This window comes from Sphaeramia orbicularis, chromosome 21 (genome assembly GCF_902148855.1).
Source record: "Sphaeramia orbicularis chromosome 21, fSphaOr1.1, whole genome shotgun sequence".
NCBI lineage: Eukaryota > Metazoa > Chordata > Actinopteri > Kurtiformes > Apogonidae > Sphaeramia > Sphaeramia orbicularis.
The window spans coordinates 26574355-26591324 of NC_043977.1; the positions used below are offsets into that span (position 1 = coordinate 26574355).

The 16970-nt window shown below is 39.9% G+C and overlaps 2 protein-coding genes across 3 annotated transcripts in view; one reads left to right on the forward strand and one right to left on the reverse strand.

Moving 5' to 3' along the window:
• raph1a (Ras association (RalGDS/AF-6) and pleckstrin homology domains 1a) overlaps nt 1-5399 on the forward strand; it is an 88882-nt gene extending 83483 nt beyond the window's left edge. The window contains exon 20 of one of the 2 annotated variants that reach the window (XM_030124815.1): nt 1709-4093. In XM_030124815.1, the coding sequence (XP_029980675.1) occupies nt 1709-4093 (2385 nt within the window). Of the gene's footprint in view, nt 1-1708 lie in introns of both variants that reach the window. The other variant, XM_030124816.1, reaches the window with a different exon arrangement.
• Nucleotides 5400-6752: 1353 nt separating this feature from the next.
• On the reverse strand, nt 6753-16232 carry LOC115412360 (collagen alpha-1(XVII) chain-like). Its single transcript, XM_030124817.1, has 15 exons — nt 16151-16232; nt 15312-15417; nt 14982-15091; nt 13780-13821; nt 13614-13640; nt 13442-13513; nt 13164-13229; nt 12094-12120; nt 11922-11966; nt 11801-11836; nt 9526-9606; nt 9286-9382; nt 8096-8205; nt 7715-7834; nt 6753-7232 (listed from the first exon to the last, which is right to left on the reverse strand). Exons 2-15 carry the CDS (start codon nt 15385-15387, stop codon nt 7215-7217), a joined length of 927 nt encoding a protein of 308 aa, XP_029980677.1. The 5' UTR covers nt 15388-15417; nt 16151-16232; the 3' UTR covers nt 6753-7214.
• Between the last annotated feature and the right edge of the window lie 738 nt (nt 16233-16970).

Below are 16970 nucleotides of genomic sequence, written 5' to 3' on the forward strand. Positions count from 1 at the left end.
TAATAGTTTGCTATACTATGCTGCAAATAAAGGTTAATTTTAGATGACATTTAGGCTATATGATGTATATTATTATGGACGGAGGCAGAAAAGCCAGGTGTAGATTACTGCACAAAGTGAGAATTTTATTTTCCTTGGTCAGGATATGTACAGTCAGTCCAGCTTGGATTTACAAGGCTGACAATTAATACTGAACAAACAAGAACTCAAACTATGAATTATGAAAGAGCTGCAGCATCTGAAACCGACCACAATGAACATTTGAAAGATAAACAGTACCACAGTGCTTCAGTTTCAGCTTCAGTTTGTCATGTCTAACGTATTGGGATTGTCTCTCTCAACTCACCATTTATTTTTTATTAGTAAGTTTCTATTTTTATTTTTATCAATTACTTGAAATTTCAGTCAACTCCATTTGAATTCCAGGTGACCCCATGTGGGGTCCTGACCCCAAGGTTGAAAAACATAGGCTTAGAGATAGTGAATGGCCATTTCACAACAATCATGGACATTTTTTTTCCCCTAGTTTTGACCTATGCCTATGTTACGGTGTAAATCAATGGTAAATATTAATCTTCTAAATAGTGGTGTTGGTACTGCAGACTTTTATTACTACTGATGTTGAACATAACATTAGACAGAATCTTCATCTTGTGTAATTTATCAACCCTTGATTTTAAATGGCTGCAACTGAACTGTTGAATTCGTCTAACCTCATGGTGTGATGGACTGTCCTAACCAACATTTTAAAGTATTTTTCTTACAATGGGTTCAATACATTGGTGACTATTTGAAAACCAGACTAACAAACAGGATTATTTTCCACACAATATTGATGTAATGTTGAAGTTTTTAGACCACGTTAAATGACTAAGACCACATTGGGATTTGGTGTTGCATGTTTTGATTAAGGGTATTAAGAAGTTTAAGATTCAGAATTGGGTCAAATTAGTCCGAGGTTGAACTGAGAAGTGGACTGACCTTGCATAAACGGAGTTACTGCTTCACTCACAGCTGCTGTTGAGGGAGAGTCACAGCTGTGGAATAAAAACTGAAAGCACTCTAGAGGTTTATTGAGAGATGGCAGACTGAGGACAGTGGGGGAAAGAAAGTCTGGCCTTATTGGAGCGTGTTTAAAGTGGTGTTGCATGAGGTACTTATCCACTGACAGTGAATTACCTGAAGTGGTTGATAGTCATATTTTGTAGAACCAGACAGGAGTACCAGTTTGGAGGCTATGGAATGTACCACTGAAGGAAAGGGTAACTGCATAAAAAAAACAACTTTAAGAAATCAGTCAGTTTAAGTGTACTCCATATCAAAGATAGCCCTTTGTGGTGGAGAACTGATGTAGTATTGCTCTTCAAAGAGACCCCACTCCTTTAATGAAAAAAATAAAAGTAGTAGACCAGGCACTCCTCTGTTCTGAAAGGTAAAATTACTGTTTTCAGTTACTCCAGGGCTGGTAATCCTGTCTGCTGCTTCAAACATTGAATGTGCTAATCACTGTCTACATAAGGCACTGACTCTGGAGAAGTATTTCACTCAAGCCACTTCCTAAAACCTAAACTAAGTAGCTGTTTTCTGACTGCACTGGTTTCCAGTTTGATTCCCTGCATCTTGCCTTGAATGATACAAATTTTAGTAACACGTGTTGTATTGTTTGATTGTTTGTTAATTTTCTATCTTTTGGTTCTTCTCTCTCCAGATGATGAGGATCGACCCTATCAGTAGGCCTATCCCTCTCCAGATACCATCCCTGTCCTCCCAAACCCTCCCTCTCTCACAGCCCCAGACTCCTCCTTCCCGGTCCAGTTACACCGATGGCCTCGTCCCATCTGACGATTCTTCCCCATCACCGCCCTCGCCTCCTCCACCTCCGCCTCCACCCCCTGTTGTGAGTGTGGCCCATCAGCCAACAGCTACCTCCTCCTCCTCGTATGTCAAATACAGCACGCTGGCTCGCCTCCAGAACCAGAGCCAGTCCAGGACACAGCAGGCAGGAGTAGCCCCAGCTGCTGCAGCCAGTCAACCGAAATCCAACTACAATACTCTCCCAGCTGCATACAGCACCTCTCCTCCACTCCCACCATCCCCACCACCTCCTCCTCCACTCTCACTGCCAACTCCTGGCTCAGCTATGGCTGCGCTAAAGTATGGGCCCTCCAGTCCCTCTTCTCTCCCACCTCCACCCCCTATGGAGGAGGCGGCGCAAGACCCGTCGTACCTCCCACCTCCACCACCGGAAAGCCTAGAGGCCAATGGTTTGCCTCCTCCTCCTCCACCGGAGCCCATTCCCAATTCTTGCCCTCAACTCTCCAACGCTGGCCTCCAGCAGTTCCTGGCACAGAAGTTTCCCAACATGGTGTACGACTTCACCCCATCTGTGTCTGAGGATAATTCTCCACCACCACCGCCGCCTGAACTTTCACCTCCTACAACCCTACACGTTTTACAGCCTCTATCCCCCAATGCTCCACCTCCTGCACCTCCTAAGACATTTACTGGTGGTTTTCCCCCTCAAACGGCCCCTAAACCCTCAGGTCCTTCTTCCCTGCCACTTGCCCTCTCTCCTGTTTCCCCCACACAGCCCTCCAGTGCCCATGGGCCAGTAAAAAAGCAGCAAAGCTTCTCAACAGGACACTCCCCAAACCAGCCACCTCCCACTCTGCCGAAGCAACACAGCATCTCCTCCAAAAACCTCTCTGCTCTTTCTCCCTCAGCCTCCTCCTCTTCCATCTCGATAGCAGCAGCTACCTCCTCATTGGTGAAACAGATTGTGAATCAGTTCCCAGGAAACTCCGCACCTTCCTCTCTGCCTGCCTCCAATTCTACAGAAGGAGCAAAGTTCAATGCTCCTCAATCTCCTCCAGCAGTCAAGGCCAAACCAAAGTGGCAGCCAGGTGGTGTTATGGCTCCCCAGTCTCCAGAGTTCCCCCCACCTCCACCTGACAACTCTGTAGGAGATTTCCCTCCTCCTCCCTCCTCTTCATCTTCTTCCAAGACAGGCTCCCCCATAAAGAAGTCGCCTTCCACCACCTCCACAGGATCCACTAAGCGGGGTCCTCCACCAACCCCACAAAGAGCCTCCTCAATCCGGTCCGGCTCAGGGGAGGCTCAAGATGAGAGGCCCAAGAAGGTGGAGAGCCTTGTAAATAAATTTGGCCAAGCTCCTCAAACTGGTACCTCATCCAGCTCCTCATCTGCGACCGGGTCTCCTTCTAAAGAATCCTCTGCCCCGGCGGCGCTCCCCAAGCCAGGCAAGCTAAACTTGGCCAACCTCCCATTGGTGCTCCAGGGGCTACAATCAAGCCAACACCATCATTCCAATGAGTTCCCGTCCCCACCTCCTCCACCTCCCCCATCTCAGCCTCCTCACATCGATTCATCACCTGACTACTTCCCACCTCCCCCAAGTGACTCTGAGCTTTTTCCTCCACCTCCCCACCCATCAGAGTTTCATCACCCTCCAAAGGTTGCTGTTGTGAACCCCCAGCCCCAAATGCAGCCTCCGCAACCATCAGCAACCTCCTCTATGTCGTCATGGAAACAAGGCTCACTGAAAAAGGGGGTAGCCCCTCCTCCAACGCTGAACCGGCGGACCAGCAATACACCCCAGTATGACAACACACCTTCAATGCCCCTATCACCACCTCCTCTGTCTCAGACCCCACCTCCTTCCTTGTCTTCCTACTCCTCTTCCTCCTCTCCTGTACCCCCAACCTCCCCAAAATCAGCAGGGCCAGGCACCCTGGCATTTAAGCCTCACTTCCTGGAAGACCTGAACCGCACCCTTAAGAGGAAGTCAGTGTCTCGCCACGGCTCACTCACTTCTTCTCATCTAATCACCTCCTCCAAGATGGAGCCCATGGCCACCATGGACGACATGGCACTTCTCCCACCTCCGCCTCCCGAGCTCCTGCAGCAGCAGCAGCAGGGTGTCCGAGGGCACTCCCACACTTTGTCTCGCCACCATACACACTCTCACTCCACAAAACATGCCAACATCTCAGGCTATGCAACGCTACGGAGAGGTCCACCTCCCGCTCCTCCTAAACGGGACCAAAGCACCAAACTGACCAGTGAGTGGTAGGGAGAAAGGACAGAGAGTGGAGCATAAAAAACTGAAGTGACTGATTTCCTGCAAAGAAAAAATAATCAGTGTCTGTCTTGACGTGTTGGTCTCCTCTCATCCTACATCATCCACCCTCGGATTCTGATCAAGTAGCAAGCCCTGTTTCCTACGCTTAAGCTCAGATTATAATTGTTCCCGTGATCCTCATTATTAATATTACCAATACATGTTTAACCCAATGACATGAGTAAAACTATATATGTGTATATATATGTATACAAGCAAGCCAGAAAAGTCATTTATCAAGCTTTTTCACAATGTCTGTGCAGCTTTGCATTGGAAAATATAAAAACAAGACTTGAACGACAATGGCAACAGAGACATTTTGCTGCAAAATATCTGGTACTGCATGGAGCCGTGGCAATGGAAGTAGCATTACTGATGAAGGGAAGGAATAACGGAAGGAGTAAGCGACGCAGAAGTGAGAAGATGTATATAAAAAATGTAACGGAGGGGGGGAGTGGGACACTTAGAAGGAGCATTGCCATTTCTTTCAAACTTTTTTGTGTGTTTTTATATAAGATTATTTAATACTGGAAAGATATTATTATTATAATTATTTTAAGTTTATAAGAAGTGTAAAAGGAGAATGAGTTTGATTGGACATGGATGTGTACTCCTATGTCAGTGTTGATCTGAAACTAACATACAGCTAGTTCCACTGAAGGCCTGTTTGGATCATTTAACCTCATATTTCTTCAAATTTAGAGCTTCATGGTTGATTGGTTTGTGTCTCCCAGATGCACATTTCTCAAACAAACACTTGCCGTTAATTGTCATCTTGAGAATCAACAAAGATTTTCTCAGATCGCAGGTGTTTTACATCCTCAGCAGTTGTGAAATCAAATTTCATCACACTACAATTATCACAGAATAGGGAGCTATGCACCAGTTATCCCATTGTTTGTCTTTCCCTCTGTAGAGCTCTTAGAGAATATGTAAACTGTACTGTACGTGACTCATCTGAACTGACAACAGTTTGAGTGTTCAGATTTCTTCTTTGGACTGTTGCTTGGGTATAAATCAGCCCAAAACCAATGTAATCTGAACTCAGCCTTAATGTCAACAAGTCAGCAACATCAGTGAAAGGTGTGATAATGAAATGAAAGACTATCAGGACGTCTGTTGCTTCATTAGTCAGTCAGTCGGTTAGTTATTTGTTTGCTAGGTAGTAGACCAAACAGCTAGTCAGCTACACTGAACTCTGTTTGAGAAAGGTGATCATCAGTTTCTACTTAATAAACCAATCACATGTTTTGTCAGTTTAATGCCTGGTCATTTTTGTTACTGAGTTATTAAGTTGTGTGGTGTCACTGATTATCAGAAGGCCTGAAAAGACTGTTTATGGATGTGCAGGGAATTAATACTGAGAAGAGTGATGCGGAGGTCTAAAAGGACACTTTAAAGTCTGGAGTTTGATGACACGTTGAGAACTTACTCTCAAAAAGAGGCAACCTGCTAATTATCACGGATTAGTATTATCTAGGGCTGGGCAATTTAACAAATTATATTTATAAATCCAAGTTTTGTTTTGTGAAACATGTCTTAAACCCTTTAAAAAGGCATATTTTTGTGGGGTTTTTTTTGTGATTTATCACCATTTATTATTTTATCCTGTTTTTTCAGTGAAAGGCTGGTATTTTCATATACTTAAATTACTTAGGTTTTCATAAAAGGTCAGAGAAAAGACTAGGGTTATTATACCAGATCAGAGAAAATGGAAGAAAAAGTGACCGTTTCAGTAAAATATGTCATTAAGTGAGTGTAACAAAGTGTAGCATTTACAACCATGGTCATTTGTCAAACTGCATAGGTTTTATTAATGAATCAATGTTGCAGAATTTGACAGTGTTTCCATGTTAATTACAGAGCCTCTTAATGTCCAAATAGGTCATATGTGATGATAAAAAGCTGAGACTTAATTTTACTTCAATTACTAAAATGTACTGAAAGGATTAATGATTCAAAAGTTATTAAATGTTTACATAGATGCTTTTGGTCACTGTTTATGTTTTTGATAGTTAATCATAAAAAGAAGACTCCTTTTTTTACTCAAAAGAAATGAAGCCTCTTTACTAGTCATATATTCACTGTGAATTTTCCTGAGTCTACAGTGCTATATGTTATGTCAAATTTAAAATATTTAACAATTTGCATAACTTTTAAAGAAAAGTTCTCTTTTTTTTAACTGTTGAAGAAAAATATGACTCATTTTTGTTATGAATTCACAAAGATGGAACAAAACACTTTTGACTCATTCACAACTCTTAAAAAATAAGATTAATTTTTTTTACCATATTGCCCAGCCCTAGTGGCATTCATGCAATGTCCTATATGCCCTGTATTTCATTATTAAGTGTTTTTGGAGTTCTCAGCCTCGTGAGTTTCTATATCAGTTAATTATTCTTTGTGTTGGTAATTTTTTACCTTATAGGTTCTACTGTTCAGGTCATACTATACAGTAACAGTCAAACACTGAGAGTGTGTCTCCAAACTGCAAACTTTCCTACTGTGTCTTCAGTTACAAACAAGTGATTTTTTTCAGAAATGCATTGAGATTTTAAACTGATCTAAAGATGGAATGATTACATGAGAATGAATTGTCATAAACAGTCGGTGAACATGGATAAAAAATTAAACCCGGTTTCAACATAACATTATACATCCTTATTGGAGACTTTAATGATTTTTATTGATCTCCCAGTGTGAGTAGGTATTTCCACAGCAACAGCACAGAGCAACAAAGAACCCATTGGATGCAACACTTACAATGAAAACTGTTTTAAGAGAAATATTAGAAATACATGTTTGCAACACATGCAAAATCATACTGGTGGTAATGTTAGTGTTTTTCTACTAAATGAAACTATAAAACAATAGTAAGGCTTGGCATAGTTGCGATCAGGACAGTTTTTATTTGACATGGGTAAATAAATGCTTCACATTCTGATCTGATGGTTACTCAGCAGCTCCACTGGAGCAGTTAAAAGGGGTAAAGTGTCTTGCTCAAAGGCACTGAAGTGGGGTTAATGAGGGAGGGGCGACAGCTGATATTTCTTGTGTATTAAACAGAGTGAGGTCAGTTTCTGCGGTCCTCCTGGTCCAAAGAGGCAGCAGTGAAATAACAAGAGAAAGAGGAAAAAGGTCACGAGGATACAGAGACAGAACTTAAACATAGTCCATTAACCCGTCCACTCCACTTATAAGTGCATATTTGGCATGAGACTAGCCACAAAAACTTTCATTTTTTAACATATATTTTAAGAACCGATATTTCAAAGCTTAAGCAAAGTAATCCTGACAAATTTAATAGTGTGGAGTTGTTTGGAAAAGGAGAAAGAAGATTTGTAACTTTTACTTAAAGCATTTCTCTGCATCTTTCTACGTGAGATGGCATTTAATATGTAGGTCAAAGGAGTACCAGTAACTCGAATGTAAATGATATAAATCTTCGTAAGTTTTCTTCACATATATTCACACTGAAATTTTGAAAAGACAAACTGAAAAGATTTTTTTTAATCATGATCACATCTATCTATTTATTTATGTGGTGTTTGTCATCACTGCAGCAGTATTTACCAGTACATTGATCCACTGGGAGTCGGCGTAGATGTACAGAGCCTTTCTGTCCGTTCGCAAAACCATGACGTTCTCAGCCCGCAGCCTCCTCATTTGTCTTTCTCCATCTGCAATGAAGATCTACAGAGACAGACACTTCACTAGTAATTATTTTAAAAGCGTTAGATGTTTCGGTCAGTAACTGCTTCTTCAACCAACAGATTCTCCACAAGTTGGAGCCGTTTCATCACGGCCTCCACCCCCATTATCCTACAGGCAATACTATTAATACTATCTGGTTTGTTTTTAAATGCTTTTTAGAAATTTGACATTACATTACTTGATGATCTTGACGTTTATAATAATGTGACATTCAGTCATGTTTGGGACACTGATACTGACCGTTGGTATCCTGTTCCCTGGTCGATCTGGGGTTCGAACCATCGAACAGTTGCATGGAGCTGAAGGACCTGGACTTCCTTCGTTTCCCAGCAGGCCTGGGAGGACGTACACTGAAGCACAAGGTATCGGTAATCAGTAATTCATCAGGACAACACGACATACAATCATTACACGTTCATTAATATGATGAACTTGTACGTAAAATCTGTTTTCACTCCAGTTGATTTAAAAGGGAAATGGACCGTTTATAGTATAGTGCTTTTCTTCATGCACATAAACACACACATGCCATCAGGGTTCAATGTCTTGCCAAAGGAAACATTGTCAATATATTGATAGGATGCATGGATTGAACCACCATCCTTCCTGTTTATGGATGCTCAACACTCTCAGTTACAGGATTTAAAGGTGGTTTCAAGGAAGTATTTTTCATTCTCACTTGGGCCTAAATATTTTTGCTACCACCTCAAATACGCAAAGTTAAGAACAAAAGTGATCAAAATCAGGTTTGGGCTGTAGATGGGTTTAATTTGGTCTGACTTGGCGGGGGCCCTGGTCAGTGAGGGGACAGACATCAGACATTTAATGGGAACCTCAAACATATCACATTATTATATGAGATTCTGTTATGTCTGCCTGACTGAAATGGATGTTACCCCCACCCCCAACATGTTAGGAGGTTTACCAAAAAAATTCTTAGAACCCAGATGCAGCCATACAGACCTTACACAACACACTGACTTCAGTTTAAGACACCCCCACCCACCCCGACCACTCCTCCTAACACTAACAATCTGTAAATCTAACTGTTCTGAGGGTATGTTGTGTAGTCAGCATGTCCTTAAGATGCTACATGTCTGCAGTAAAACCTACTTGTTTACAGGATTTGCACACGTTTTCATGAGCCTGTAAATTCTGGTATTAAAATCACGCATCAGCCCCAGCATCCTGATTTATTTAACCTATAAAAGGCTTTTATCAGTCAGTCTTAGCTGAACTACATTGAGTATAATCCATGATAAAGGTACATGTATGGTGAAGAAGTTTTCCATGTCTGTACGAACCCTGTATTTATTTCTAATAGAGCTTTTTATGAGTGTGTTTAGACCATTTCTCACTATTCACTGTATGAAATCCAGGGTTTGCGGGGTTTAATCTCCTCACTGTGTGGCTTGTCTACTCTCACATACCTTGTCCAGGTCGTCCAGGTTCTCCAGTCAGACCAGGTTGTCCAGCTAGACCAGAATGACCAGTCCTGCCTGTTGGCCCACGAGATCCTTTGAAGCCCTAAAAACAGAGATTTAATCATAATTCTGTAAATATGTTCAACTGGGTCTGAGATTTGTAGAAATTGCTCAAAACAAACCTACTTATAGTAAAGCACCTGCAACATAACACAGTTTAATTTCATCTTGCATGCATCCACCCACCACTGGTCCTCTGGGTCCAGCTTCTCCTCTGGGTCCTGGTTCACCTCTGCGCCCGGGTTCTCTCCACTGACCTGGGTCTCCCTGCAACAGCACAACCAGTGTCTGAATACACTGCAAAGTATTCACAGTGCACAGTTTTGTTTTTCACATTTTCTACAGCCTTATTCCAAAATTGATTAAATAATTTTTTTTACCTCAAAATTCTACATACAACATCTCATAATGACAAAGAGGAAAAGTTTGTTTGAAACTTTTGTACATTTATTAAAAATAAAAAACAAAAATGTAACATGTACATAAGTATTCACAGCGTTTGCTCAGTACTTTGTTGATGCACCTTTGGCAGGAATTAAAGCCTCAGATCTGAGGGAGTATGATATAGAGCTGCAACCGATTAATCGACTCAAAGTAATCCAAAAAAAATCATTCAACCACAATTCTCCTTCATTTTGTTTCCTTCACTTCTCAGATGTTAAACATTGGTTCCACTGTTGTGTTTCACACGGACGCTTATTGTGATGCACAAAGAAGCTTCAATTCAGGAAAACTGCCATAGAATATCTCCCTTCAATCAATTCGAGTCAGTTAATCAAATCGGGACTTTTTGCATTGACTTCAAGCACTTAGTCGATTAATCGGTTGCAGCTCTAGTATGATACTTGAAGTTTGGCTCATGTTTTTGGGCAGTTTCTCCCATTCCTCTTCGCAGATTCTCTCCAGCTCCATCAGGTTGGATGGGGGGCATCAGTGCAGCTGTTTTCAAACTTTGCAGGGATGTTCAAAGCGGTTCAGGTCTAGAGCCACTTGAGGACATTCACAGTCATCCTGAAGCCTCTGCTTTGTTATCCTAGCTGTGTGTTTAGGGTTATTGTCCTGTTCAAAGGTGAATCTTCAGCCTGGTCTGATCAAGCATGTCTGTGGACATGACTGCATTCATCTTTCCTTCGATCCTGACTCATCTCCCAGTTCCTGCTGTTAAAAACATCCACCCCCCTGATGCTGCCTCCACAGGTGATGAGTGGTGGGTGGTTTCCTCCAGACATGACACTTGGTGTTCAGGCCAAAGAGTTCAACCTTTGTTTCATCAGACCAGAGACTTTAGTTTTTTCATGCTCTGACAGTCCTTCAGGTGCCTTTTGTCAAACAGCAGACAGGCTTCATGTACCTTTTACTGAGGAGTTTCTGCCCAATTAACTGAACTTACAACAGGTGGATTCCAATCAAGTCATACAAACATGTGAAGCACGTCGAGTGGAAACAGGATGAACCTGAGCTCAGTTTTGAGTGTATAAACCCATAAACACTGTGAATACTTATGTCCATATAACTGAGTACATTTACTCTAGTAAAGCGCTTAAATATAAATTTGAGGTACTTCCATTTTACGCAACTTCAAAATTGAAATACCTCAACTTCATTCAATCTCAGAATCACATATTGGACTTCTTACTAAATTAAATTTGTCTGATAACTATTTTTCAGACTCTAATTTTTCATATCTATTTGATTCAGTTTGTCATTAACTAACTCGTACTACACTAAACATAGTTTGGTGGCACAGATAGATGTTTATACTGCCCACCAGTGGATGTAAGAGGGGCCTCAATGATCTTTAGCACATGTACTTAATTAACTGCAATTAATTAATCAGTGGGTGGTGATGAATATGTAGGTACGTCTTTGGGGGGTGGGCGGTGGGGGTTGAGGGGGAATGTGGGTGAGGATGTTGTCAGTTGCTTGGGTCCCCTATCTATAAGCACTCTTGCTTCTTTTGGGTACCCTTTCATGTGCATCTGTTGTAAACTGCTCATGTATAATAGATTTTTCTTCTCAGTGCATGAATAAAATAAAATATCTGAAATAAATGAAATCAACAGCCTAATAAATATAGTTTAGTTAAAGCTACCAACCTCATATTTTGCACAAATATGAATGCAGCTAATGTACACCCATACTTAATATTTCTACGTAAGAACTTGTCATGATCAATATGCAATTAAAAACATAGATGTGAAATATTTTTTTTAATTTTTCACATGAATCAGACAATTGTTCTTTCTTTTACAAAAATAATACATTATTTATAATGCTCATATAGTTTTACTTGAGTAAAGTTTTCAGTGCAGAACTTTTACTTATGAAGTATTTTCAGTTTGGTAATAGTAGTTTTACATATGTGACATATCTGAATACATCCTCCAGCACTGAGAACAGCACACTACAGCGTACCTTCACAGCTTTACTTTTAAGGTTTATCATGTTGGTTAATCTCTACCTTTGCTCCTGGTTTTCCAGGGATGCCACGGTCGCCCTACAGAAACACAAACTTAATACAGTTTTTGGCATGTATTATAAAGTCACATTTCTAGCAACAAAAGTAGATGTTATTTCCTCACTTTTTCTCCTTGGAGTCCTCTGCGTCCTTTCATACCTTTTTCCCCCTAATAGATAAACACATATGAACAACAATGATGAGAAATAGATGGTAAACTGTTGATTGTCTTTATAAACACTGGTTTTCAGTCTACGAAAAACAAAGACGTCTGACACACCATAATTACCACTTACCTTGAATCCCTTACGTCCCTTACTGCCCTGCCAGAAAAAATAAAAACAGGTGCAGTTAACCTATTTTTTTCTTTTAGTATGAACTCATTTCAGATCAAAAGCATCTTCTTGTAGATGTTAACATTTCTGTTTTGCTGCTTGACCAATTGAAGTGAGTTTAAGAGATAATTAAAAGAAACAATGAAAAGCGACAGTGTGGTTAAAAATAGGTAGTTATTACATCATCCCAACATGACAAATAGAAACTGATCATTATGTTTCTTCAGGATGAGGTAAAAATTATTTTGAAACCAAAATATATTATATTTTCTATAAAAATGAGAAATTCTGATATCAGTAACACATAAGTTTTCTTCTTGCTGATGATGACTAAAGTATGATGCTGTAATATTTCAACATTGACCTGGTTTTCAAATGGAATTTCAGGAATAAATACTAATATCAACAAGCACTGGTCAATCAACAAATGTTGTAATTCCAGTATTCAGCTGAAAAAGTAGAATAATGTAAAAATGCTGAGCATCTTATCCAGTGATCAGTATATATTAACACTATAACGCCAAACATATCATATTTGATACATGAGTTTTGATGCCCTCTACATGATCAGTGTGATATTTTTTTTCTTGAAAAACCTGATGTATATAATTAGATACATGCAATATACGGATAATCCACGAGGGGGGAGGAATTCGTTCACCAGAGGCCTTTCCAGTGACACTACAAGATTGTCATTGAGGAAGGAGGCAGAACTTTGCCAATTTTGAAAAGGAATTACCGGTTTGTTAGATATGTTTGTGTTACATTATGTTTTTTTTTTGTTCTAAAATAATATTTGAGCTTTGAGAGCCAATGTATCAAATATGATACAAAATTGGAGCTCATACATGGAAATTGATAGTTGAAAAAAGTTTATTTTTGGTTGTTCAGAAGGACCAATGAAGGCTCTGGTTTCAAAGAACTGGAATTTTCTGTTAATGATTTAACGGTTCAGGCTTTACAGGGTTAATGACAGCATGCCTGGTCTGTCAACGACATAGGCATCATAATGAATCCACACTAAACTGTACCTTTATCATCCCTGGAGTTCCGATGTCTCCATACAGACCCCTCCAACCTCTGTCGCCCTTCTCTCCCTGTGGAGGAATTGAAGGCCTTTAATCCATGTGACTGCTGTATTATCATGCAATTATGTATTTTTCTATCGCTCATTTTCATCACATTCTTCAGTCCTCATTACATTCACAAATATCACACAAGAAAAGGGTGTCAAACTAAACATCAGACAAAACATCTGTATTTCAGTGCTAAATGGGTGTTGGGTTGAACAACATTATGAAATTCTTACCTTTTGACCCGTCTCTCCCATGGGTCCTTGTGTTCCATGTTCGCCCTCTGGACCAATCACTCCCTGTTCACCCTGAAATACAAACCACATCATGACTTCAGCATATTTCTTATTTTACAACTAGAGTAGAAAACATTTTTTTGTGCTTGTGTGAAAATGTTTTAGACTTCACCTTGGGTCCTCTGAGTCCTCTACAGCCCTTCAAACACATACACCATTAGAGTATACTTCATTCAACATAAATAAAATAAAATAAACTGAAGTCATTTCACTATTTTATGACAGTTTTACCCAGATGTTTTAATTAATTAAACTGACATGTGACATTAGTATCATACCTTGTCCCCCTTAAGGCCTGTGATGTGTTCTGTTATATCAGCCTGAGAAATTAAAGACAAACAAACATGAGTCAGTTTTAAATCGTTTGCATGTTTTTATCCAGAAATTGTGAAGATTTGAGACTTGACCAAGTCACAATGTTAACGTCTTTTGTGTGTTTTAGGGCCGGGGAATGCACCAGATACACTTGACATATTGTAACATCTTTCCAAGTTTTAGTAAATGACTGTATCACTGACACTGAGCACAAACAATCGTATGATTTGTTGAGCTTTTGGCAAGAGGTTTTCACACATACATCTATGCTCATAAGTTTACATACCCTGACAGAATGCGCATGGGACGGTCTTGGATGTTCCAACATGACAATGACCCAAAACACAAGGCCAAGTCCACCTGTCATCGTCTACAGCAGAAAAAAGTGAAGGTGACGGAGTGGCCATCTCAGTCTCCTGACCCCAACATCACTGAGCCACTTTGGGGAGGTCTGAAACATGTAGTTCATGCAAGAACACCCTAAGTCTTAAAGGAACTGAAGGTGTTTTGTCAAGAACAATGGGCAGCTTTACCACCTGAGAAAATAGTGTCTCATCCACAACTACCACAAAAGACTTCAAACTGTCATTGATGTCAAAGGGGCCAATACAGAGGATTAAGAACTAGGGGATGGAAACTTTAGATCAGGGTCATTTGGATAGTTTCTGTTGTCAGTTTGATTTAAAAAGAGCAAACACATTTGTTTGATGATAAATGTCTTCACCCAACCACTAACCACGAGTGAAAGAAAATTTTTTTGTACTATCATTCATAGTATCTGAGAAATGGCCAAAGAATCTGAAATACTGCTAGGGTATGTAAACTTACAAGCACAACTGCACATTTCAAATGTAAGTGTAAATATTGGTACAAAAAGCTCAACATGGGTTGTTTGCAACATTGTTACAGAAATATGGCTGTTAGTTTAGTGTATGTATTTACAGTAAGTAAATTTATAGTGCTACATCAGTCAGTCAGCCCTAAATGTGTTCAGTTATTTCCCCCTAAACTGACCTAAATGTTCAGTGACATCTTGTATGATTTGAGTTTACAACTGAAACATCAAGATATATATTGTATAATAACACAGACAAAATATATCACAATATGATTTTTTTATCTCACTGCTGCCAAACCCTAGTGTGTGTATATATGTGTTCATCACCATCAGTTCTGCTTTCTGTTTAATTGGTGGAAACATTGGCGGTGGAACAGGAGGGACGATAAAGATTCTGCATTTCCGAGGCGACCATCTGTTAGCACTAGCTGGAAATCCTGCAAGTGGATATAAAAGGTGTTGGTGAACATCAATGTAATAATAATAATTATAATAAATTAAAAAATGCATGAATGAATAAATAAATAATATTCTACATGCTGTCTTGTGTGGTTTTAAGTCAAGGCTCTATCATTGACCAATCACAGTCTACATACTGCACACACACTGCACAGTTGCACGTTTTCTCGGTTTCAGTGGACACTAGTTTGTACTCACTGGTTGTGACAGAAGGATGGACTGAATGAAGGCCACAGAGTAACACAATCCATCCCAGAGTCAACTGAGTTTGCATCTCTTCTGCACCAGCGGAGGGTTAAAAAACCTTTAAAGTATAAAAAAGACTGTGCACATCATGATCATTCAAAATGCCACTGTAAGCTTTTCATTTTTCCCAAACAGAAGATAAATGTGGGGAGTTACTTTCTATACACAGCTCAAATTTTTTAAACGTTGTTGTAAATTTTCTGTAATAGTTTGCAGCTGTGAATCTTCAAGACTTCAACAAATGAGAGCTCTTGAACCATTTCCTTTACTTTTTCATCTAAAACAAACATTTGCTGTCTTGCTATCCACATGAATCCACAGAAAAACACATCTGACAACCATCAGAATAAGAGGCATAATAAAAGTGACAGTTTTACATCTGTAATGCAGTTGCATGCTAACAGCCTTGTTTACCAGTTCATGGACTTGATTTCCAAAAGAAAACAAAAAAGACTGCTCTGTTATTAAGTACCGGCAGAGTACAATTACATCTTCAAGCAGGCTGATATGCATCACTTTATAATAAAGTCTGTAACCAAAGACAACCAAGTCATTTAAGAAAACACAACACTACCAATTAATGCTCCCTCAAGCTCAACAGATTAAAAGATATCACTTTGTCTGAATTCTATTAAATATCAGACGTTAAGATCTAACCTTTACTTTTTCCTGATGCATAAGACATTTCAGTTTTTTCATTTCAGTCATGCTCTGAAGGCAGATGCAGATGCCCTCATTGGTTCTGATATTAAAGAATGACTGTTTACATGCATTATAATGTGTGTTCTTACCTCAGCGTCCCTCTTCTCAGCCCTGTGTGGACGCTCTCATCCTGCAGTGGAGACGCTGCTGCAGCCGCTTCGCCTCCTGGTCATCGTCCAGAAGAGCTGGAGCCTAATCTGCTGGGCTTGCACACAGAGCCTGACTTATCTCAATAAACTGTGGAAATGCAACGCAGCCTCTGGCAGCGCTCTGCAGAAATAATCAGATAATTACTTACACACTGAGCCAAAGAGAAGCCGGTGTAACAGGCCAACTGTAGAAGATGGAACAGTGAAATAAGTCAGTGGCACCTCCTGCCATATTGTGTTATATCACTACTACTGTATTTCCATTTAAATTTCAAGCTTTAGGCAAAGTTCCAAAAGCAAATCGACATTAGATAATTCTGTAAACTTAAGTGATGCTCTGATTCAGAGACCTGACGTTAACATGGACAGAAATGAGTCAAAAGTAGAAGCTTTCCTAAAATAAAGAACTGTTTCTGTAAGTCTGAGAGTTAAACAAATATCGGGCAATTAAACAGTAGAAGACACAAACCAAAAGGCTACAGCTGAACATTTTTACAGAGCTGTAAAGGTTTGTTCCCCAGTTCACGCTGCTGTTGGGTGAGATACAACAGACTGACAGATGAATACCACTGGTTTCTACATTCAATTCAGTTAAGCACATGAAGATATATTGACTCAGTCCATATTGATTTTGATCTAAAAGCTCTCATTGGCAAGTACGACTGGGAAATACAGCCAAAAATGAAATCTTATTCTTTTTTTTTGAGGTCTGCATGGATTTCAGATTTTCTTTGCCTGTGTACATGAGCAAAACATACTT

What these genes read in the sequence shown, in the direction of transcription:
- LOC115412360 (XM_030124817.1), bottom strand. Translation starts at nt 15,387, where the DNA reads ATGCAAACTCAGTTGACTCTGGGATGGATTGTGTTACTCTGTGGCCTT. An exon ending in GAACTCCAGGGATGATAAAG is followed by an intron (nt 12,121 to 13,163) that starts GTACAGTTTAGT and finishes TTTTTCTGGCAG; the next exon opens with GGCAGTAAGGGACGTAAGGG. An exon ending in AGGGACGTAAGGGATTCAAG is followed by an intron (nt 11,967 to 12,093) that starts GTAAGTGGTAAT and finishes TTTATCTATTAG; the next exon opens with GGGGAAAAAGGTATGAAAGG.